The sequence below is a fragment of the Theropithecus gelada genome, chromosome 11 (genome assembly GCF_003255815.1).
Source record: "Theropithecus gelada isolate Dixy chromosome 11, Tgel_1.0, whole genome shotgun sequence".
NCBI classification, from domain to species: Eukaryota; Metazoa; Chordata; class Mammalia; order Primates; family Cercopithecidae; genus Theropithecus; species Theropithecus gelada.
In genome coordinates, this window is record NC_037679.1 from 24,227,107 (window position 1) to 24,253,026 (window position 25,920).

The 25,920-nt window shown below is 34.8% G+C and overlaps 1 protein-coding gene across 2 annotated transcripts in view; it reads left to right on the forward strand.

Annotated features, from left to right (window-relative positions):
• LEMD3 (LEM domain containing 3) overlaps positions 1 to 25,920 on the forward strand; it is a 78,917-nt gene that overhangs the window by 37,686 nt on the left and 15,311 nt on the right. Inside the window, exons 2-4 of one of the 2 annotated variants that reach the window (XM_025403548.1) lie at positions 3,706 to 3,743; positions 8,670 to 8,736; positions 11,254 to 11,321. In XM_025403548.1, coding sequence (XP_025259333.1) covers positions 3,706 to 3,743; positions 8,670 to 8,736; positions 11,254 to 11,321 — 173 coding nt within the window. The remainder of the gene's footprint in view (positions 1 to 3,705; positions 3,744 to 8,669; positions 8,737 to 11,253; positions 11,322 to 25,920) is intronic. The other variant, XM_025403549.1, reaches the window with a different exon arrangement.

Genomic DNA, 25,920 nt, shown 5'->3' on the forward strand with positions numbered 1-25,920 from the left:
AGAGAAGAGGGTTGTAGTGATCAAGGCTAGTACTTTTCTGGCATTGACGAAACTACTCATCTCGGAGACTGTAGTATACCCTCAAGTTTCTATTTGTTCAGCATATGCATAGTACCCAGTATCTGCAAAGGCATTGAGATACGTGGCGATATTGCAGTCTTGTTGGGGCTGGGGGTGAGGAGTTGAACACCAAATATTGAAATCATGATGAAAGGTAGTAAATTACTGAGATTCTGAGAAGGGGGGTTCTGAGAGGGAGGTCACGATAAACTGCAGTGATTAGGCATCCTTCATGGTTGTAGCATAGCTGCAAACTGAACCTTCAAGGCAGAATGGAGAAAACATTCAGGCTTAAAGAAGACCAGAAAGATCAAATGCTCAGTCTTCTGAGAGAATATTTTTGCGTGCTATAATTGACAGTGGTTCCATGTATACAGAACAAAAAATTGTCATAGCAGACTGAAGCTGGCTGTGTTGACCCGAAGAAAGCGTAGGAAAGCATCCTGGATGTACTGTTGCCTGTTTTCCTGAGTCATAAGTAGCATATCATTTATTCTGCATATGCTTGGGACTCTTAAGCTAGGAAAGCATATACTTTGAAGTTTATAAAAGTATAGATGTGTTCGCAAGTTTTTCCTTTTTATCTGAGAATTCATAACAGATGATAAATTTTATTTCTATGTAAGAGGATGGAAATCTGTTTACATTTGAGAAAAGACCAGTAAAACTAGTAACATTTTTGGAATTGTTGGGGTGTGGAGGGAGGGATTTGGAAGAGAAGCATTGTGTGTCTTATAAGCAATTATCACAAGATAAGAATTTGTTCCTTGCAACAAAGTGTGATTAGAAACCATTGGAAAATTTTGAGGGTTCTAATGAAACATTTAAGGAATTTGATTTTTACAGTTATTAGGATAGTTTAAAGGGAAAAGAAGTCAAAATATTAAGGACATTTACAAAGAAAAGTTTGGTATATTTGAGGCTTGAAATAATCTGAACTAAAGTATTGAAGAAGAAAGGTCCAAAAAAGCAATAGTGAGAGGCTGTTGGGAGTGTAGGGTTAAAGGAGGACAACAGATCAAAAATGGCTTCAAGGCTTTGCCTTTAGGGGATGAAAGAGTAAATTTTGAAGTACTATCTCGTCATTATCATTGCTCTAGGATAAGAGATAAGAGCTGTAATTCACTCTCAGGTCCCTCCCTAGTTTTCTCTCCCTAGTTGACTGAATAATGAATGAAGTGGCAAATTTTTGCTGTGGGATGCTTTTGAAACAAGGTTTCTTCTCTTCAGTTACCTAACTGGGATAGGGTATTACATATTTTCACTAGGGGTAACAGTATGTGTTGTTTCCATTAAAGACTAGGTAATTTGAATGTGATAGAAGATATTGGTATGTTTTTAGAAATACTGAAATGATTTGGGGAAAGGAAAAAAATGTGTAAAGATACTTTGAAAACTTTGAGGGCTTTTAATTTGTTAGAGTTGCTGTTTTGGGGTGGTGTTTTCCTGTAAAAACTTAACCCCAAGGACATGTTTTACTTCTGCTGTTGTTAATAGGTCTCTGTTCATTTAATAGGTGGCGATTATCATGAGCATTTTGGGAAAAAAAATTTAACGGAAGTTTTGTTGGGCGGAAAGTATACTCTTGGCTTTTTTAGGTATGTTATACTCCAGGTATTTTAGACTACAAGGCAAGAGGCAGAAATCTAGAAGGATACTAGGGGCAGAGCAATATTTTCAGCAAAATTGTTTTCCTCCTCTTCAGCTTTCTGTGTTATCCTATCCCTCTCCCTTCTTAGTAGCTCAGAACATACCCTCCTCCAGCTTCCTGCAGAATTTAACACTTTTGCTTCAGTGTTAAAGCACAAAGTGAAATAAAGAAGAGTGCCTAGATAGCACTACCAGCATTTTTCAAGCACTAACTGTGTGTCTAGTACTATGCTTGGTTCTGGGCATGCACATGTGTATAACACGCTCCCTGTCTTGAGAAGCCCACAGTCTGGTGAACATTCATAATTTACAGTTACGCTTTTATGGAGCTACTCAGAGAGCTGATTTTCCATTTGATAGTCTTAACAAAAAGTAATTTTGCATATAATCAAAAAAGCAATACTAGCATGACTTTTCTTCATAGACATTAAAACTTCTTTTTGGAACTGCACATTTATATTTTTAAGAATCATTCTTATAAAGAGCAAATACTTCTTACACTTCGTATTGTTTGGCTAATTTATTGTCATTTGGCCAAATGACAAGGCATTTTTTTGGTAGTATATTGAGCTAAATATAGCTGTTCAATGTTTACATTGAAAAATTAGTATTATTAAAAAGGGTATCTTTTTAGTCCATGTGTTCTGATCATTAACATTTTGTTTAATCTTGAAGCTGTATTATTTCTTCTCCATATTCCCCTTTTGAGTACTTTTGATTTTCTGTAATATCTTTCAAAACTTTTTCTTTCCCAACATTAAAATCCTTTGATGTATAGAGAAACATCGTTTAAAAATCCATTAGCAAGATCCCTTATGATGATAACAGGATACATTTTTTTTTTCCTTGCTCTTTTATTGTACCTTGTTAAGCTGGTCTCACATGAACTTTCTTAGAATCAGGCAGTTCCTGGTTCCTATGGGACTTCCTGTTTTCTCAAATAAAAATAGAAAAGCATCTCAGAAAGGAAACCTGGTCAGTGTGAACTACTTTGTGAGATCAGTTAGTCTTAGTCGTAACCTGGAGTATACAGATATATAGTCTATATAAAATATAAAAGTTTACAGGTATCTGAAAGCTTTGAATATTTTTGTATGTGATATTAAAATAAACAAAATGATAAGGAGAAGATTCTGAATAAAAACCCTGAGAGGTGCTACATATTCAGCCATAAACATTTTTGTATCTTAATTTAGAGGTGAAGGAGGGGCATAGGGGTTGGATGGAAAGTGGTAAATCTTTTCCTTATTATGTAATATTTTATTGGGCATTTGGAATTGTCTAATACTGAGACTTAATGCTTAGTTACTTCGATCTGTATTTTTTTTTTTTTTTTCTTGCCACTTTTTCAGATGTTAGCAAGGATTAGGAAGGTGGATTTAAAAAAATTAGAAGTCAGAATTCTAAATGAATTATTTAGTTTTAAAGCATCTTATAGATTTCTTTCAGTAGTTAACTGCTTCTTACCCTATATTTTGAAGTGAAATCAAGTTAAGGTGGAAACAATATAGTCATTAACAGTAATAATAATGAATAGTGTGTATTGAGTGCATATTAAGTGCTTGACACTGTGTCAAACATTTTATCTTGTTTATCTCATTTAATTCTGACAACAACTGTATAAGGTAGGTATCATTGTTATCCATACTCCTTTAAATAAGAAACTACAATTTAGAGTAGCTAATTAGATGTTAGTTCAAGGAGACATTACTAATAAGTGGTAGAGGTGGAGCTGGGACTTGAACTCAGCTTCTGTGACACCAGAGCACCTGATCTCAGTGATGATGAGAAAAACCACTAATTCAGAGTGAGAATGATAAGTGTAACTCTGAAAAATTACTTCCCCAACCATTATTATCACCAGTTTGTTTACATTTGGTTTGCATATTTATATCTAGTTTTAGCAAAGTACGTGCTGGCATTTCAGAGAGTTTGTTTGGGGGATTTTAATTCTTAAGTGATGCTAATACTTCTCTTTTTTTCTTTCCTTGATAGTAGAAAACCCCTTTGGTGAAACATTTGGAAAAATACAAGTAAGTAAATGATCATAGTACTGATAATTTCATGTCATGTTTTATATGATAAAAGCATTAGAATACTATCAACTAAAAAAAGTAATTTTAAAGTTATTTTAGTCTAAAACAATAGGTTTTATCAAGTAAAAAATAGTAATTTTAGGGTTATTTTAGTCTAAAACAATAGGCTTTCTTATTCTGAGTGTTCCTTAACTGTAGTATAATTAAATCTGACACAGATTTTCTCTTAAGAGCTGAACTGTTTATCGCTTTACTGTAAAAGACAACTGCCAAGTAAAATGGGAGTGGCATATCATCAGTGGATCTTATACTACACTTAAAAGTATACCTATTGCCTGTAGTTGTTGGATACCTTAGCAGTTTTTGTCTGTTTTGCCCTCATTTTATCTCTTTGGATCTTCTGCATATTGGCATGCCTATTCGACCATCAAAAGGACTTAGAAAGACAGCACGTCCTTCAGGCTATTTCTTTAATTTTTTAAAGAGTGCTATAATACTAATTTTAACCTAAATCTTATTTATGTAAAAATATTTTTCACTTACCCATCATTACAGGGACTTCAGAGATTAAGATGTTTAAGCTTGTAATTAGTTGTTAATTTTTAATTATAGGAACTGTTATATAGACTTGCATAGAAAACATTATTTGTTGTACTGAAGGATGTGTAATAATGTGTAATCACATCCATAGAATATTACTTTCTGTTGTTAAAGTGGAACTCTGAAATGATTAGTAATATTCTATTGTGGTGATAATTGTTTAAAACAAAGTTGGCTTTTTCAGTTGCATTATTAAGTGTAACAGTGCTACAGTGTCATAATTTAAATTTGGTACAGTATACTTACTGAACATTGGAAATAGAAGACTATTTTTTCTGTTTAATTTTCCCCAAGGAGGAAACTGAAGTTCTGAACTTCTGAATAATAGTAATAATTACAATGAAGATAGTGGCTGTTTACTTATATTAAATGCTCATTCTGTACAGGGCCCCTTGCCAAGTTGTATTAGTCTGTTCTCACGCTGCTAATAAAGATTTACCGAGACTGGGTAATTTATAAAGGAAAGAGGTTTAATTGACTCACAGTTCAGCTGGGGAGGCCTCACAATCATGGCAGAAGGTGAAAGTCATATCTTACCTGGTGGCAGGCAACAGAGTATATGCAGGGCAACTCCCCTTTATAAAACCATTGGATCTTGTGAGACTTATTCACTATTCATCACGAGAATAGCATGGGAAAAAAAGCCACCCCATGCATGATTCAGTTACCTCTCACCACTACCTCCCAAAACACGTGGGAATTATTACAATTCAAGGTAAGATTTGGGTGGGGACACAGAGCCAAACCATATCACAAGTGTCAAAATTCATCATTATTTAATCAAAGACATAATGCAAACAGTTAAAAATATCCTTGAAGAGAAAATTGGCTGAGGGTTAAAGAGGGAAATATTTAATGGTGATAATATATGAGAAAATTGGATAGAGTCACCCTATGGATTTTTCTCCCTCTAAAATGAAAAACAATAATCTGGCCCTTACTAAAACAGACAATTATAAAGTAGCTAATTCAAATTATAAAATTGCCTTTATTTAATGAAAGATTATTCGAAAGCTTATTTTATGTATTTACTTGTGGAACTTTAACTAGTTTGCAGAATGATTAGGGAAGCCAGTAGTTAGACATTAAGCTGAAATATTAGGAGACAATCTGAAAAGCAGTCAAAGTGGAAGAAGAGTATAATCAAACTGTAAACCAATAAGTAAGTTTAAAAGTTGATTTGTATACTTTTCAGATTTACTGCTAGTTTAGTGTACTTGTACTAAAGATAATTGAACCAAAACCTTTCTATTTCTTTCTCAAAATGTATTCATTCACTTAACAACATATATCATCATGCCACTGCACTCTACTACAGCCTGAGTGACAAAGCAAGACTGTAAAGATAGATAGATAGATAGATAGATAGATAGATAGATAGATAGAGATAGAGAGATAGATAGATAGATAGTAAATAGTATGTGTGTGTATCTATATATATCATAAACACCTATTTAGATTATAATTTAGTTGGCCATTGGGATAGCAGTTAAGGCCCTTCTAGTATATACATGGTCATTTAAACTCTCTGTTTGTTTGTTTATTTATTCATTTTTTGAGACAAGGTCTCGTTTTTATCACCCAGGCTGGAGTGCAGTGGCATGATCACGACTCACTGCAGCCTCAACCTCCTGGGCTCAAGTTATCCTCCCACCTCAGTCTCCCAAGGAGCTGGGGCTACAGGTGCACACCACCACACCCAGCTAAATTTTGCATTGTTTTGTAGAGATGGGGTTTTGCCACATTGCCCAGGCTGGTCTCAAATTCCTGAGCTCAAGCAGTCCTCCTGGCTCAACCTCTGAAACTATTGGGATTTCAGGTGTGAGCCACTGCACCCGGCCTTAAATAAATTTTCATTGGAACGATAATTCTTGTAAAAAACTATAGTTGAGCTTTCTGAGTTCTTATGTTATTTGTATGAGAATTTAGCAGTGTGTGTGTTATCCAGTATGAGATCAGTTCCATCTGGTTAAGTGTTGTTGCTTGTACTTATCTAGTCCTGTGTAATATCTGTGAATCAAAAGCTAAAGTTTATTCCCAGGTCCCTCTTATGTTTATTAAAGATGTAATCAGAAGACAGATGCCAAATGTTTAAATTTTGTTTTGTTTTCGAAAGGGGAGTGAGGAAGGGTATGATAGGACATATAAAACAAAAAGAAAGAAACTTTCTGTTACTTTAATCCCAAAATTTAACTAGATTCACCTTGGTTTTGTGTGTCACAATCCATAAGCTACACTATCATTGGAACACCTACTCATCCTGCTATGTTGAAGTTATTTATTAAAAATGATTTTGTGGTTTAATATATCAAAATGCTTAGATTTCAGAATCCTGAGTTTCAGCCCCTGCTCTTACTTTTTTTTTTTTTTGAGACGGAGTCTCGCTCTGTCACCAGGCTGGAGTACGGTGGCCTGATCTCTGCTCACTGCAACCTCCGCCTCCCAGGTTCAAGTGATTCTTCTGTCTCAGCCTCCTGAGTAGCTGGGACTACAGGTGCATGCCACCACGCTTAGCTAATTTTTTGTATTTTTAGTAGAGACGGGGTTTTACCATCTTGGCCAGGCTGGTCTCGATCTCTTGACCTCATGATCCACCCACTTCAGCCTCCCAAAGTGCTGGGATTACAGACGTGAGCCACCACACCTGGCCTACTCTTACTTTTTGATATCTAATTTTTGCAGTTTGAATTTTTGTTCTTATGTGAAGGTAAGGACTGGCTTGATTCAGAATCTGAATAAGATAAAGTTGAGGCAAAATATATATATGTGTGTATATGTATGTGTGTGTGTGTGTATATATATATATATATAGGAAGGCAAGTAGTAAACTGAATGAATAAGTAACTTATCTCAGTCAACCATCTGACATAAAACCAGCTATTCTGGTGGTAGGATCTTGGCACTTTTGATGAGTTTTCTTCTTAGTATAACTGATTAAATCTGCAGTGACAAAAACATGCCACCCATAGTGTGCAAACATGTTCTCTTCTGTCCCTGAACATACACCAGAAAATAAGTGGATGAGGTTGCATGTTATTAGACATATAAATGTTATTTTTCCAGCCTTTTATATCTTGCTTCAATTTGCTCCATAATCTGTTCATCCAGTCAATCTGTTTTGTTGGAAACTTCAGGAAGACAGAAAATAATAAAGACAGAGCCCCCTGATGAATCATGGATTTATTTTAGATAGTGCAATAAACTATTACCCCTTCCCCAACCTACCCTCCTCCATCATTTATATGAGTCCCTCTTGATCATAATTGCTCTTAAATTGGGGGTCTTGTTGCTTTAGACTACTTGGCAGGTACTTAGGCTGTACCATTGCAATAATTCTCTATCTAGACTCTTTATACAATTATTTCTGCTTCCAGGCCAGTCTATACATTCTACATTCTGGCCAGATAGTATTCCTGATGTACAAGTCTGTTTTACTCTCCTGCTAAATTTTCAGAATGAAGTCAAACTCTCTGTGTTGCTATCCAAGGCTGTCTGGTAGTTAATACTAAACAACTTTTCTAGTAGTTTGCAGAATCAAACTAGGCTACTGGTTATGTAAGAAATATAACTAATGCTTTCATACCTTCATGCCCTTGCTAAGGGTCTTTCCGATTGCCTAGAATGCTGATCTGTTATTTTTTCCTTTGAAACCAAACTCAAATATTCTGTTCAATAGATTCTCTTCCCTCCTTCCCTTCCTCTGTATTTACAGAAGAAGGAGGGAAGAGAATCTTCTGTATTACTTTACAGTTGTTATATAACATTTAATATGTCTTTTGCCCTTGAGAACAGGAACCATCTTGTTCACTGGGTCTCTCGCTTTGCTGAGAGAACAGTTCTTAACTCCTAGTAGATGTTTGTTGAATGTTTGTTTCATTTTAATGGTTCATAAGTTTATACAGGGGCACCTCATTCCCTTAGTTTTATGTGGTTGAGTTAGATTAAAACAAGACATGAAGGGGGGCAGCCTTGATGAAGAAAACAGTCTCATATGAGCAGTTTACATAAGAATACATTGTGTAGAGGGGGTTGGGAACATTGCTTTGGTGATTGATGGAGTTTATTGTCTGTGAGACCTTTTTTAGCACTAACCTTATGCCAATTTTTAAATCATTCTCCAGAAAGTGAAATATTTAGAGCAATAGAGTCTTAGATTAAGGTTTCTTAAAAATATGGTGCCCATTACGTAAATATGAATTTGTCTTTCAGATTGTGTGGCTTCTATGATTTTAAATTTACTGCTTTTTCTTTTTGAATAAGAATTATTTGGTGTATTTTTTTTCTTGGAATTGGGTATTTCATAATAACTTCTTTTAATTTTAGGAAAGTGAAAAAAATCTTATGATGAACACATTGTATAAGCTTCATGATCGATTGGCACAGCTTGCAGGTAATTGTTTTAACTTTTGTAGTTGCTAAAAATGTTTTGAAAAATGTATGTAGCATGTTATTAGTAGAAAATCTTTTTCCAAGTCCAGTGTTATATTTGTGGAATATTTTTCTTTAGAAGTTTTTATTACCTATACAAAGTGATTTTTGATTTTTACATGTGTATTTAATCAAGGCTTTTTTCCTGTCTTCCATCTGTATTAGAGGTTATATATATATATATACATATTTATATATATTATATAGTTAAAAGTTGATAAAATTCTTTATTGCATTAATAGTAACAAAAAATCCTGAAAGTTTAAGTATCAGAGGAATTAGGTAAGCAATGAATTAACTAAAATATTGGATTAAATATACAAATGCAGATTTTCTTTTATTTGTTGTATAGGTATCATTCTGTTGGATAAAGTAAATTTATTCTCCTGCAGTTTTCTCTCCTGATTCATTGCATTTTCCTCGTATTCTGCTCGTAGCAATTCTTTGAGAGCTCTAAGGTAGTGAGCTTGTCTGAAATTGGAATAATTTATTATAGATGAATTGGTATCAAGTTTAGCACATATAAACTGCAGTAGCAGCTTATCTATTGCCTTTTTTTAGTTCTTTTTTTATTTTTATTTTACATATAATCTGAAAGAAGAGACTTGGATTCTTGTAAGCAGTCATAAGAAAAGAAAAATACAGTTTTCAAACTTTTCTATGTAGCAGATCTTTTGTGTAAACCAGATTATTGGTAGCAGCCTATAGGTAAATATGGAACTTCTCTGGTTGAATGGAAGTATTTAGGATCCTGACAGTTTCCCATTCTCTCATCTGTCTTTGTTTTGTCCATTAGGTGCTTAATTCTGGTCAATTTTTTAAGCTTTTAATTCTGTATTATATTGCCAAAAGCCTTCTTTGCTTTGATTGTCATTCACACACTGCAAGCTAATGACATTTATTTGATATACTGTAGCACTCAGAGATAGGTTAAGTATATGCTAGTTGTGCTAGCCAGGGATATTGCTAACACAAGCTTCTACAGGTATCTCTGTAGCATTGTTTTATCAAGTATGGTTAATGGCCAGCTAAATCAGCATAATCTGGTGTGCTTTTAAAGATAAGATTCCTTCCCCTTGAGTAAGGGTCAGCAAGCTTTTTTTCTGTGAAGGGCCAGATAGTGGATATTTTAGGCTTTGTAGATTAGTTTGCCTCTGTCATAACCACTCAGTTATGTTATACCATGAAAGCAGCCATAAATACTACATAAGTGAATGAGCTTGGCTGTATTCCAATAAAACTTCCTTTATAAAAACCAGCAGTAGGCCAGATTTGACCCATGGGCTGTAATTTGCAGACCTCTGCTCTAAATCTATGGGATCTACATCTCTGAGGATGCACTAATAAACTTTCAAGACTTGTTCATTTAACAGGTACTTCTCCCCTTTTTATAGCTACTGATACTAAAATAATTACTTGAACAAAACTGAAATAAGAACATGGCAACTTTTATTTTAGAAACATTTGCCAAGGATTTTACTTTAATTATTCTACTTTCATGTTAACAAAACTACTTAAAAGACACAGGGAAGGGAAAACGTGACAATTGGAGTTCAATATGAGGATAATTTATTTCTAATAACTGCTTACAGTCTAAAGAAAAAGCTCTGAATTCTCTTCTTATCAACAATTAAAATAAAAGATAAATGTAGTTTTCCAGTGATTTATATGTAGCACATCCCTTTGTAGAAACCAGATCATAGGTGGAAACTTGTACCTGATTTCCCTGTTGATCTGTTATAACAATTTTTTTTTAAGATTTTTTTGAGACAAGATCTTTTCTGTCACTCAGGCTGAAGTGAAGTAGGGTGATCACAGCTTACTGCAGCTTTAAATTCCTGGAGTCAAGCTGTCTTCTCGCCTCTGCTTCCTGAGTAATTGGGACTACAGATGCACACCACCACACCTGGCTATGTTATAACAATTTTTAAGGCATGTACACCCCTTGCTAAAGATAAGATTAGTTATACTCTGACAATGCACATACTTTAATTCATTAATAAATTCAAACTTACTTGAACCTTTAAATGATTAGCTTTAAGAATAGATGCGTAAAATAAGTTAGCACAATGAATTTGCTGAATTTTTTCCCTTTTAGGAATAATACATATTTCTGGAGGGCGTCTTGTGTGCCAAGATCTGTGGATAGGCATCAGTGTGACATAGTTCCTATAACAGCTTACAGTTTAGTTGGGACTATAAGAAAAAGATATGTTCCTGTTTGGACTGAAATGCATTTAAAAGTTGTGGTTAATGTAAGGGTAGTTGTTTGTTTATATTCTTACTGGAATTTCTTTGTTTATATTCGTACTGGAATCGCTTCTAGAAAGTATAAATAATATTGTTCTTGTTCTTTGTTTACTGATTATAATAATATAACCTATAATTGTATAATATATAAAATATTTGAATTAATTGTTTGTTTTCTTGTGTTTAAGAGAGTACTGATTCAAAATTAATGATATGCTAATCTTTCCAGGAGATCATGAATGTGGCAGTTCTAGTCAAAGAACGCTTTCTGTTCAAGAGGCAGCTGCGTATTTAAAAGTAAGCAGTGAAATTAGAATTTTAATAGCTATATTTTAAAAAATTATATAAATCATTGCTACTTGTAAGAATCATATATTTTATTATTTTAATTGTACTGTTAAAAGCTTGGACCTACTGTTTGGTGTAATATGAGCAGTTATGAGAAGGTGAAATTGTGCAACTTTTTTTTTTTTTTTGTGAGACAGTTTCATTCTTGTTCCCCAGGCTGGAGTGCAATGGCTGATGTCGACTCACTGCAATGTTCACAACCTGGGTTCAAGCGATTCTCCTGCCTCAGCCTCCCAAGTAGCTGGGATTACAGGCACCCACCACCTCGCCCAGCTAATGTTTTTTGTATTTTTAGTAGAGATGGGGTTTCACTATGTTGGCCAGTCTGGTCTCAAACTACTGGCCTCAGGTGATCCGCATGCCTCGGCCTCCCAAAGTGCTGGGAATACAGGCGTGAGCCACCTGTTCAATTTTTTTTTAGTTTGTTTTAGAACATTCTCTATGAGAGAATGCATATTAATTTGGAAAGGGTACAAAGAAACATTGGTCAGAGGGAAATTGAGATAGGTGAGTAGTAGCATGTAAGAAAGCAGGTAAACATCTAACCATTTATTTAAAATCTTCTGTCCCAGATCAGTTTCTTCTCAGAATACTAAGAGAACTTGCTGTTCAATTTTCTCAACTACTGTAAATAATTTCTGGAAAATCTTAATGAAAGGAAAGGTGCTAGAAGATTAAAGATGGATAAATGTCATTCTGATTTCTCAGAAGTGGAAAGTGGAATTTGAAAACCATATAGGAAAGCTTGTTGTCAGTCCAGTTCCATAAAGATAATTTCATAAAGATATGAGTTCTTGCAAATGGAAATGTTGATCCCTGGAAGGTGGCTGGCATTTGAATGTGGACAAGTCATGCCATACAAATTTCATGCCTCCCATTCCCTTGTTAAAATTGTGGTAAAAAATACATAACATGAAATCTATTAACATATTTTTAAGTATACAGTACAACTATATGTGCATTCTTGTACGGCAAATCTCTAGAACTTCTTCATCTTGTATGACTGAAACTCTATACTCATTGCATGGCAGGTCCCCATTTTCCTCTGCCCCATATCCCTGGCAACCACCATTTTACTTTCTGCCTCCATCAGTGTGATTAACAGATACCTCATATAATTTTTGTCCTGTAACTGGCTTATTTCTCCTAGCATAATGTCTTCAAATTTCATCCATATTGTAACATGACAGTATTTCCTTCATTTTTTAAGGCTGAGTAGCATTTCATTGTATGTATACACATATTTTCTTTATCCAGTCATGTTGATGGGCTTTTAGATTGTTTCCACCTCTTGGCTATTGTGAATAATTCATCAATGAACATGGCAATGCAAATACTTCTTTGAGACTTTACTTTTAATTCTGTTAGACAAATACCTAGAAGTGGGATTGATAGATAATATGGTAGTTCAACTTTTTATTTTTTGAGGAACCTCCACACTGTTTTCATACTGACTGTACCATTTTACATTCCCTCCAATAGTATAGTAGGATTCCAGTTTCTCCACATCCTTACCATTTATTTGCCTTATAGCGCACTGTATTTTCAATTTATGTTTCCCTGATGATTACTGATGTTGAACATCTTTTCATATACCATTTACATACATATACATCTGTGTGTACATATAGCATATATACAACATATATGTAATACCCTATCTGTTGACCATTTGTATATCTTCTTTGGAGAAGTGCTGTTCAAGTTCTTTGCTGATTTTTAAATTCGGTTATTTTGTTACTGAATTGTAGGGGTTTCTTATGCATTTTGCATATTAACCGCTTGTCAGATACATGGTTTGCAAATATTTTCTCCCATTCCATAGGTTACTTTTTCACTCTTTCACTGTTTCTTTTACTGCACATTTTTCTATTTTTGCTTTTGGTGTCATGTCCAAGAAATTATTGCCTGTATCAACATCAAGAAGCTTTTCTTCTATGTTTTCTTCAAGGAGTTCTATAGTTTCAGGTATTACATTTAAGTCTTTAATCCATTTGGAGTTGATTTTTGTGTATGGTGTAAGATAAAGGTCCAGTTTGATTCTTTTGCATGTGGAAATCCAGTTTTCCTAGCACCATGTATTGAAGAGATTGTCATTTCTCCATTGCGTAGTCTGGCACCCTTGTAGAAGATTGTTGGATCATACATCAGTGGCTTTATTTCTGGTTCTCTGTTTTGTTCCACTGGTCCATTTATGTCTGTTTTTATGCTAGTACTACACTGTTTGGATTACTGTAGTTTTGTCATATGTTTTAAAGTCAGCGTGAGGCCTTTGTGGTTCCATATGGATATTAGGATTATGTCTTCTATTTCTGCAAAAAAACGCTTTTGGGATTTTGTATTGCTGTATTGCTTTGGGTAGTATAGTAATTTGAGTAATATTAAGTCTTACAATTCACAAACATGAGATGTCTTTCTATTTATTTGTGTCTTTTATTTCAGTCAGCTTTTTTTTTTTTGTAGTTTTCAGTGTATAAGTCTTTCACCTCCCTGGTAAAGTTTATTCCTAAATATCTAAATCTTTCTGATGCTATTGTAAATGGGATTATTTTCTTAACTTCCTTTTCAGATTGATTGTTGTTAGTGTATAGAAATGTAACTGATTTTTGTATATTGATTTTATATCTTCCAACTTAGCTGACTTTATTTATTCTAATTTTATATATATATATTTTTTTTTTAGTAGAGACAGGGGTCTTACTGTGTTGCCCAGACTGGTCTCAAACTCCTTGACTCAAGTTATCCTCCTGCCTTGGCCTCCCAAAGTGCTGGGATTACAGGCATGAGCCACTGCACCCAGCCAACTAACAAGATTTTTTTGGTGGAATCTTTAGGGCTTTCTATGTATAAGATTATGTCACCTGTTTAGAGAGATAAATTTACTTCCTTCTAATTTGGATGTCTTTTATTTCTTTTTCTTGTCTAAGTGCTCTGGCTAGGATATCTAGTGCTATGACAGATAGAGATGGGAAAAATAGCCACCCTGGCATTCTTCCTGATCTTACAGGAAAATCTTTTTTTTTTTTTTTTTTTTTTTTGAGACAGAGTCTCACTCTGTTGCCCAGGCTGGAGTGCAGTGGCATGATCTCTGCTCACTACAACCTCTACCTCCTGGGCTCAAGTGATTCATGTGTCTCAGCTTCCTGAGTAGCTGGGATTACAGGTGTGTGCCACCACACCTGGCTAATTTTTTTGTATTTTTAGTAGAGATGGGGTTTCACCATGTTGGCCAAGCTGGTCTTGAACTCCTGACCTCAGGTGATCCACCCACCTCAGCCTCCCAAAGTGCTGGGATTATAAGCGTGAGCCACGGTGCCTGGCCAGGAAAATCTTTCAGTTTGTCACCATTGAGTATGATATTAGCTAAGGTTTTCCATGTATAACCTTTAATGTGTTGAGATAATTTCCTTCTATTCCTCTTTATTAAATGGTTTTATCATGAAAGGATATTGAATTTTATCAAATGCTTTTTCTGAATCTATTGAGATGATCATGTGATTTTAATCCTTTGTTCTATTAATGTGGCATACTCAATTTTGATTTTTGTATATTGAACTATCTTTGTGTCTGAGGTATATGATCCTGGTGTGTGATCCTTTTCATGTGCTTTTGAATTCAGTTGCTAGGGTTTTTTGAGGGTTTTTGTATCTCCGGGATTTTAGTCTGTAATTTTCTTATAGTATCATTGTCTGGCTTTGGTGTCAGAGTAATGCTGGCCTCATAAAATGAGTTTGGAAGTGTTTCCTCCTTTTCAATTTTTCGGAAGAATTTGAATAGGATTGGCATTAATTCTTCTTTAATAAAATAGATAATAAACTCAGAAATGAATTCTGATTTTTTTCTTAGTCTAGTTAAGGGTTTGTCAATTTTGATCTTTTCGAAAAACTCAGTTTTGTTGATTCATTAAATTCTCTATTTATTTTTGCTCCAATCTTTATTACTATTTCCTTCCTTCTGCTAACCTTAGGCTTAGTATGTTCTTTTTTTAGTTCTTTGAGATGTAAAGTTAGATTTCTCATTTGAGTTTTTTTTTTTTTTTTTTAAACATAGTCTTACCACTGTAAACCTCTCTCTTGGTATTGCTTTTACTGCTTCTCATAAATTTTGTTAGGTTGTGTTTTTTATTTTTTTAATCTTAATTTATAATTTTTCTTTTGATTCCTGCTTTGACCCAATGCTTGTTCTAGGAGAATGTTGTTTAATTTACATATATTTGTGAATTTCTCAGTTTTTCTCTGCTCTTGATTTTTAGTTTCATTTCATTGTGGTGTGAAAAGATACTTGGTAGGATTTTGGTCGTCTTTAATATGTTAAAATTTTTGTGGCCTAATATATGATCTAATTTGGAGAATGTTCCATGTGCACTTGATAAGAATGTGTATTCTACTCCTGTTGGATGGAATTTTCTGTATATTTCTGTTAGATCCATTTGATCTATAATCATTGTTCAAGTCTTCTGCTCCCTTATTGATCTTCTATTCATTATTGAAAGAGGGGTATTGAAACATCCTATTGTGTTGCTGTAATTTCTCCCTTCACTTTTGTCATTGTTTGCTTCATATAATCAAGTACTCTAATGTGGGATACATATATATTTAGAATTGTTAAATCTTTCAGATGAATTGACCCCTTTGTCATTTATATAATGAATGTCCTTCCTTGTCTCATGTGATGATTTTTTTTTTTTTTTTTTGAGACAGAGTCTAGGCCTGTCACGCAGGCTTGAGTGCAGTGGTGAGATCATAGCTTACTGCAATCTCAAACTCCTGGGCTCAAGTGATCCTCCTACCTCAGCTTCCCAAGTAGCTGGGGCTACAGACACATGCCACCACACCCAGCTAATTTTTAAACTTTTTGTAGAGACAGGATCTCACCATGTTGCCTTTAAGTCAATAATTTGTCTAATATAAGTATGACTACCCCTACTCTTTTTTAGTTATTATCTGCATAGAATATCTTTTTTCATCTTCTGGCTGCCAGCCTGTGTGTGTCCTTAAATCTAAGGTGTATACATGATAAAATTGGAGGTTTTTTTTTTAATTCATTCAGCCACTCAGTGTGTTTTGATTTGGGAGTTTAGTCCATTTACATTTAAAGTAATTACTAATAGGGAAGGACTTATATTGCGTTTTTTATTAAATATTTTCTCTCTGTATTATAGCTTTTTTGTCCCCTTTTTCATGTCTTACTCTTTTGTGTGTCTTTTTTTGTTTATTTTTGTAGTGACAAGCTGTGATCTCTTTCTCATTTTCTTTTTTGTGTCTTTTGTAGGCATTTGTGGTTACTATTGGGGCTTATATAAATCATCTTATATTCACAATGATATTTTAACCTGATAACACCTTAACTTTAGTCACATGGAAAGTCTCTACTTATATCTCTCTTCATTCTTTATATTATTGATGTCACAGATTACATCTTTGCATATTGTGTATCATCAACATATTTTTATAAAGTTTTTTACACATTTGTCTTTTAAATTATATATCACAATTAAGTGATTTACATACCACCATTACAGTGTTACATATTCTGATTTTGTCTATATATTTACCTTTATCAGCAAGCTTTATATTTTCATATGCTTTTGCATTGTTAGGTAGCATCCTTTCATTTAACTTGGCAGTCCGTTTAGCATTTCTTATGCTTCTTATGAAGCAATTCTAGTGATGATTAACTCCCTTGGCTTTTATTCTGAAAAAGTCTTTATTTCTTCATTTTTGAAGGGTGGTTTTTCTGGATACGTAGTAGTCCCCTTTATCCATGGTTTTGCTCTTCACAGTTTCAGTAACCCCCAGTCAACTATGGTCTGCAAATATTAAATGGAAAATTCCAGAAATAAACAATTCATAAGTCTCACATTGTATGCCATTTTTAGTAGTATGATGTACTACTCCCCTGACCCCCTCGCCCACACACACAGTATTCTTGGTTGGCAGTTGTTTTCTTTCATTACTTTGAATATGTTATTTCACTCTCTTCTGCTTTGTAAAGTCTTTTGGGGACTCCCTTGTATGTGATGAGTAGCTTGCATCTTGGCTGCTTTCCTCTCCTTGGGTTTCAACAATCTGAACATAACATGTCTCAATATGGACTTATTTTGGTTTATCCTCATTAGGATTCATTGGCTTCCTTGAGTCTGAATGCCCGTTTTGTTTTCCAGGTTTGGGGAGTTTTGGGCCTCAAATACATGGGTTTTTTTTTTTTTTTTTTTTTTGCCTGTTTCTTTCTTGTCTTTCTGGAAGTTCCATATTACTTATATTGCTTATATTGGTTGGCTTAATGGTGTCACATTAAGTTCTTTAGACTTTCTTTACTTGTCTTTATCCTTTCTTCATTTTGCTTATCTGACAGAATAATTCCAAATTACCTTCTTTGAGTTTGCTGATTCTTTCTTCTGTTTGATACAGTCTGCTCTTGAACCCCTCTAATGAATTCTTAAATTCAGTTATTCTTTAGCTCCAAAATTTCTGGGTTTTAAAAATACTTTCTGTCTCTTTGTTGATATTCTTACTTGGTTCATGCATTGTTTTCCTGATCTTGTTGAGTATCTTTATGATGGCTTTTTTTGAATTATTTGTCATGTAATCCTTAGACTTCTACTTCTTTAGGATATGTTTTGGAAGTGTATTTTGTTTCTTTGACCATGTTTTTGTGGTTCTTCATGTGCCTTGTTACTTTGTGTTGGGATTCATGCATTTAACAACAACAGAAAAAAAAAAAAACCCAGCCACCTTTGTAGACTTTGTGCAGGGAAAGTCTTTTACCAATATGTCTGTGTAGAGATTCTGGGTTTCTTACATATCTTTTCTGTGGTTGTGGTTGTGTCCTCTCTGGATTTTTGTGTGTGAACTTCCAATTAGAGAAGTTTTGCTGTTTTATTTTCTCATAGTTTATAATCTTTTGATCCCTGGTATCTGTAGATTATCCCTGGTGTCTGTAGATTATCTGGAGCTGCCATAAGCTATCCAACTCTTTTGTTTGTTTGTTTTGAGACAGAGTCTCGGTCTGTTGCCCAGGCTGGAGTGCAGTGTCATGATCTCAGCTCACTACAACCTCTGCCTCCCTGGTTCAAGCGATTCTCCTGCCTCAGCTTCCCAAGTAGCTGGAACTACAGGTGCCCGCCACCATGCCCGGCTAATTTTTTGTATTTTTAGTGGAGATGGGGTTTCACCATGTTAGCCAGGATGGTCTCGATCTCCTAAACTTGTGATCCACTCTCCCCGGCCTCCCAAAGTGCAGGGATTACAGGCGTGAGCCACTGTGCCCGGCCCAGCCCCTTTTTCTTCTTAGGGGCCCCCAGGTGTCAAGAGTATACTCGGGAGGCTGAGGCAGGAGAATGGCGTGAACCCGGGAGGCGGAGCTTGCAGTGAGCTGAGATCCGGCCACTGCACTCCAGCCTGGGTGACAGAGCGAGACTCCGTCTCAAAAAAAAAAAAAAAAAAAAAAAGAGTATACTGAGTCCTGTCAGCATTTTGAATCAGGTGAGGCAGAAGACAGCCAGGCAACGCTCCCTGACCCTGTGAAGTCAGAACTTTGGATGCATGTCTAACTTTTTTCCTCCTCAGGGAGAAGCCAGGAGTTGGGGTTTTTCTCAACTTTCTTATGCCGAGCTGGGGGTAGGGACAATGGTGAGTGAGTGCTGTTGCCTTTGTTCTTAGTAGTCCTTAACTTGGTATCTTTCAACTATTAGATTCAGACACGACAGAAACCAGTTGCCTCCAAAAGTTAGACCATTAGATGTATATTCTAGTCTTCTGTTTTCCTTCTGAGGGGGAAGCCATAAGTTGGCAGTTTCCTCTCTATTGCACTGCCCTGTAGGGTGATGGGAGTGTCTGGGAAGTGAGTGACATGAATTTTCATAATAGCTTTGATACAGGTGGTTTTGTGCTTGCCTAGGTGCAGGAACCTTTTAACTAATTGCTGGATTTTTCTTAAATGGAATTGGTCCATGTATTTTTGTTGAATCAGTGTCTCATTGAGGGAAGGAGGGTCTGAGGCTTCCTATTCTGCCATCTTGCTGATGTCACTCTTCCACTTTTTAAAATTTAAAAATGTAGTATATGTTTTAAGGCTTTCAGCAAAGTTTTGGTAATAATCTCCTGTGATACGCTTGTCAACAAAGAGAAATATTGACTGAGTTTTTAACTTAATGCATGACTTATATGTAGGTACCAAAAAGATCCTAAGACAGTTTAATAATGAGATTATATCTGGAGTCAAATTCTGGCACTGCCAGTAGAAGCTATTGCATTTTGGTAAAGTCTCTTTAACTTTTCTGAATCCGTTTCTTTGTGAGTGTGGGACTGCTGTTAATACCTGTCAAAGTTGTTGGGAGGCTTGAGTATGTAAAATGCCTAGCTCAGTGCCTGATGATTATAGTAGCTTCCCAATAAACTCAGTTTCCGTGTTTTCTAATTAAATCAGTGCCACTCTAGCGAGTAATCTCTAATAACATGCCACAGAAATTTTGCTTAAGGTTGTTTATTGTCTTTATTTTCAATTTTGACCTAGATGAGAGCATTAATGACAGTAAAATTTATGGACAGTGTAATAGCTAATAGACTAGACAGTTAAAGAATCAGAATTCAAAAAGATCTTGACTAAGAAGGAGTTATGATTATAGGGCTCAGTGTTATAGGATGGACGAATGTCAGGGTGCAGGCAAGAAAAGGGATTGGATTGAGGAGGCTAAAGGAGACATAGAATAAAATATTCCGTGAAGAAAGGCATAGTGGGAATCCAAAGCAAGCAAACTGTTCCTTATAAAATAATTGAATGGGTTTTTACTTCTAATAGTAGGACTGTCTTATCCCATTCAGTGTTTCTTTCCTATTTTCTTTTTGTTATGTAGTTAAACCTCTGAGATTTGATCTCTGAGAGGTAATACCACAGATCTGGGTTATGATTGGTCATAAATTCCTGGAGCAAGTTTCATTTGCTTTACAGAAGAATCCTGAGACTCTTAAGGCATATTAAATATAATTAATTCTTCCTTGGTATCTGGGGATTACTTCCAGGACCCCATGGACACAAAAATTTGTAGATGCTCAAGTCCTTTATATAAAATACTGTAGTATTTATGTATAACCTATGCATATCCTGCTATATACCTTAAATCTTCTCTAGATTACTGATAATACAATGTAAATGGTATGTAAATAGTTATTATTATACTGTATCATTTAGGGCAAGCTTGTTCAACTCGCAGCCCAGGACGGCTATGAATGCGGCCTAACACAAATTTGTAAACTTTCTTAAAACATGAGAATTTTTGCGATTTTTTTTTTTTTTTTTGGCTCATCAGCTATTGTTAATGTATTTTATATGTGGCCCAAGACAATTCTTCCAATAGGGCCAAGGGAAGCCAAAAGATTGGACACCCCTGGTTTAGGGTATAATAAGGAAAAAAAAAAAAAGGACTGTACAAGTTTAATGTAGACATAATCATCTGTTTTTTCCCCAAATATTTTTGATTCATGATAGACTATATTGACTCTATTCAGTATTTCAATCCATGGATGTGGAACCCATGGATAAAAGGACTGACTGTATTGTGTTTCAAGGACTGAAGAAATGGGATAGGGACTGGGGACAAGATAGGACCTGACTAGTAATTAAGGTAGAACTGAGGAGGAGGAGGGATTGGTGTAGAATTATTAACCTCTTTTTCACTTCTCCCAACCATTTTCTTGTAGCTGTGGGTCAGTAATAGTACATGTTAAAAAGAAGGGGCACAGACGTGGGGTTGGGGTAAGTCAAAGTCTAAGCCAGGCAGCAGTAGAGTATAAGATTAGTTCTACTAGAGACTGGCAGCAAAGAAGTTACTGGAAGCACCCTTGCATGAGTTAAGTTGGAAACTGCTTATATCTACTTAAAAAAAAAAGTTATTAATGAACTGTAACTTTTTTTGTTTTCTTCCTCTTCTTCTTCTTCTTATTTTTTGAAATGGAGTCTCGCTCTGTCGCTCAGGCTGGATTGCAGTGGCACGATCTCAGCTCACTGCAAGCTCCGCCTTCAGGGTTCACACCATTTTCCTGCCTCAGCCTCCCGAGTAGCTGGGACTACAGGCGCCCGCCACCACACCTGGCTAATTTTTTTTGTATTTTTAGTGGAGACAGGGTTTCACCGTGTTAGCCAGGATGGTCTCGATCTCCTGACCTCGTGATCCACCCGCCTTGGCATCCCAAAGTGCTGGGATTACAGGTGTGAGCCACTGCACCTAGCCACTTTTATTATTTTTAATTAACATAATTGTACATATTTATGGGGTATAGTGTGATATTTTGATACATGTATACAATGTGTAATGATCCAGTGGGGTAATTAGCATAGCCATCACCTCAAATATTTATAATTTCTTTGTGTTGGGAACATTCAAAAATCGCTCTTTTAGCTATTTGAAAATATATAATAAATTGTTGTTAATTATAGTTGCCTTGCAGTGTTGTAGAACACTAGAATTTATTCCTCCTACCTGGTTATAATTTTGTTTAACCAACCTCTGGCTACACCCCCTCCTCCTGCCACTTTGCCACTTTCTAGCCTCTAGTAACCACTATTGTCTTCTCGCTCCCTGAGATCAACTTTTTAGCTTCCCCAAAGGTAAAATAAGCCAAGTTCTTAGTAGTCCTTAACTTGGACTTCTAACTCACTTGTCTTCCGCAAGTGAGAACATATGGTATTTGTCTTTCTGTGATTGGCTTATTTCACTTAACGTAATGTTCTTCAAGTGCATCTGTGTTGCTGTGAATCACATAATTTTGTTCTTTATTATGACTGAATAGTATTCCATTGTATATATACCACATTTTATTTATTCATCTGTTAATGAGCACTTAGGTTGATTCCATATTGTTGTTAATAATGTGGCAATAAATGAGAATACAGATACCTCTTTCACTTACTGATTTCCTTTCCTTTGGATATATACCCAGTAGTGAGATTGCTGGATCATATGGTAGTTCTATTTTTAATTTTTTGTGGATCCACCATACTATTGTCTACAATGGCTGTACTGTACTTTTCCACCAACAGTGGATAAGAGTTCCCCTTTCTCTGCGTCCTCGCCAGCATTTGTTATTTTTTGTCTTTTTGATGCTAGCAATTCTAACTGGGGTGAGTGAATATCTCATTGTGGTTTTGATTTGCATTTCCTTGATGATTAGTATGTTGGGCATTTTTTCATATACCTGTTGGTTGTTTGTATGTCTTCTTTTAAGAGATGTCTGTTAAGCTCATTTGCCCATTGAGTTCCTTGTGTGTTCTGGATATCATTCCCTTGTCAGATGAATAGTTTGCAAATGTCTCCCATTCTACTAGTCGTCTCTTCACTCTGTTGCTGCCTTTGCTGTGCAGAATCTTTTATTTTGCTATAACCCCATTTATTTTTGCATTTGTGTCTTCTCCATAAAAACCTTTGTCCAGACTAATGTCCTGAAGCATTCCTCCTGTATTATCTTTTAGTATTTTCATAATTTTAGGTCTTAAATTATTTAATCCATTTTGAGTTGGTTTTTGTGTATGGTGAGAAATAAGGAGGCTGGTTTCATTCTGCCTGTTTTCACAGCACTGTTTAGTGAAGAGACTGTCCTCTCCCCAGTGAATGGTCTTGGCACCTATGTCAAAAATCAGTTGGCTGTAAATATGTAGATTTATTTCTGGGGTCTTTATTCTGTTCCGATGGTCTGTGTGTCTGCTTTTATGCCAGTACCATGCTGTTTTGCTTACTATAGCTTTGTAGTATATTTTGAGGTTTTATAGTGTGATGCATCCAGCTTTGTTCTTTTTGCTCAGGATTGCTTTGACTGTTCATAGTTCCATATGAACTTTAGAATTGTTTTCTTCTACTTATGTGAAGAATGTCAGTGGTATTGTGATAGGAATTGCATTGAATCTATAGATTATTTTTGGTAGTGTAGTTGTTTTCATAATCTTCTAATCGTGAACATGGGATGTCTTTTTTATTGGTGTTTTGTGGTTTTTCTTAGATATCTTTTACCTTCTTGATTAAATTTAATTGTAAGTATTTTATTCATTTATTTATTTTTGTAGCTATTGTGAGTGGAACTGCTCTCTTGATTTCTTTCTCTGCTAGTTTTTTGTTGGTATATGTTACTGATTTTGAGCATTGATTTTCTGCCTGCAAGTTTATTTAATTTGTTTATCAGTTCTAAGAGGTTTTTGGTGGAACTTTTAGGGTTTTCTACATTAACATCATGTCATCTGCACATAGGGACAATTTTTCTCCTTTCCAGTTTGGATGCCCTTTATTTCTTTTTCTTGCCTAATTGCTCTGGCTAGGACTTCCAATACTATGTTAAATAAGAGTGGTGAGAATGGGCACTGTTGTCTTATTCCATTTCCTATAGGGAAAGCTTTCAGCTTTTTCTCGTTCAGTATGCTGTTGGCTGTGGGTTTGCCATATATGGCCTTTATTGTGTCCTTCAGTACCTAGTTCGTTGAGAGTTATCATGAAGAGATGTTAAATTATATTAAATGCTTTTTCTCCAGTGAACTCTGTAGCCTTTAGAATATTTTTATGTCTTGAGTTATTTTATGTTTCATATTCGATTTTGTCTTATTTATTAGAATTTCTGTTGCATATTTTTATAAGATTGTGGATTAATTTAACTTCATTCTTAATTAAATAATTATTTTATGTAAAATGTTAATACTCTTTTTATGTAGTTAGGCTTATATATGTGTGTTTTTGTTACCTTTTCTTTTTGGAATCTCATTTTTCATGTTTTTCAAATGCTATAAAACCTGCTGTGGTTTGTCATCACCATAGACGCAGTTTGTACTGCCAAAAGCAAAACAGAGAGAGCTTTAAACAGGGTTTTTTCCCCAAAAAAATATAGTTTTAAGGTCTATATAAAAGTCTTAAAGTACTATTTTTAATAATACTTATTTTTTCAACATAAAATTAAGTAATACCGGGTAGTCACCGTGGCTCACACCTATAATCTCAGCACTTTGGGAGGCCAAGGCAGGAGGATCATGTGAGCACACTAGACTGGGGAACAGAGTGGGATCTTGTTTCTACAAAAAAAAAAAAAATTTTAATAGCTAGGTGTGGTGGCACATGACTCTGTAGACCCTCTGTTGTCCCAGCTCCTCAGGAGGCTGAGGTGGGAGGATTACCTTGATTGTACCACTGCACTCCAGCCTGGTTGACAGAGTGAGATCCTGTCTCAAAAATAAAGAAATAAATAACACTCATTATTTAATTCATATGGAAAATGAAAGGAAAAAAAGCTTCAAATTCACTATCTAAGGATAACAACTGGCAAAATTTTGGTCCATTTTCCTCTAATTATTATAAATTTTTTTTCTAAAGCTAATATTACTTTATTATAAATATTTTATACTATAAATATTCATGTGTCTTTCCCTTGAAATTATTGTGTGTATTTCAAAAACCACTGAACGATTTTTGAAAATGTTTTCTATCATTGAATATTTCATTATATGATTTTATTTTATTGGTTTGTGGTTTTTCAATATTATGAAATCACTCTAATCTTTGCATATAGTAATTTTCTAATATTTCTTAGGAAATAATCCTAAAAAGGAAATTACTTGTTCAAACAGCATGAACTTTTAAAAGTGCTTTTGACATATGTTGCTGTATTACTTCCCAATTTGAAATAACTGCTTTAGCACAATCTAGCCTTTATTTTATTTTATTTTGTCCATATTCTGGCATAAATATGGAGGAAACTCTTTACAAAGGTGTAACAAACAAGGATTATAATATCTATGTGGAGGGGCTTCTGCTTATGGAAAAAGAGATCTATTACATGTTTTAATATATTTGCACTGTAGTTTCACCAGCAACACATTTAATTTTTAGATTGAGGAATAAATAAAGCAAAGAATGTGTAGAGCCCCTACAGGTATAAGCTAATTTTTTCACAACTTCTAGTACATTTTAAGCACAATAAGTGTAGTAAATGTTTGATGGAGAAAATGAGTGAATAAGCCTCAGTAACATGTTTTTTGTTTTCTTGAATTTAATTATTTATGTTTAATTCTTACTTTATCCAGTTTTCTTCTTCAAAGGAAATTTAATAAACTTAATAACTAATTTAAATAATTTAAACACTATTTTTCTAACTACTCCAGTGCTGCTCTTGAGCTTTTTAAAAAACTCATTTTTGATATTGAAAGCTTATTTTAATTTGTGAAAAGTTAAGAGGTCCCTCTGGTGGAACATTTAAGAAATACATAGTTTATATTTTCATGAAAATACATGGTTGGTTTTTAAGTTAAATGGTAGTAACTTTGTATAACTTTTTATGGAATGATGTAATGAATGGGGGTTACGTTCCTAGGTTGCTTTCAAAACCTGCTTAACCTTAAACACAATGAATATGTTTAAGATTTGTGAAGAAAATAGGAAAGTAGACAGCTGCAAATGTGTCAAATTATGGGGCTGGATAGACTTTTATGGCCTAGAATGCTAATTACTGTTAATAAAACCTGTGTGGAAAAATGAGTGTTCTGAGAAGTGGAGTGAGGGGGAAATTTTATGATAATAATT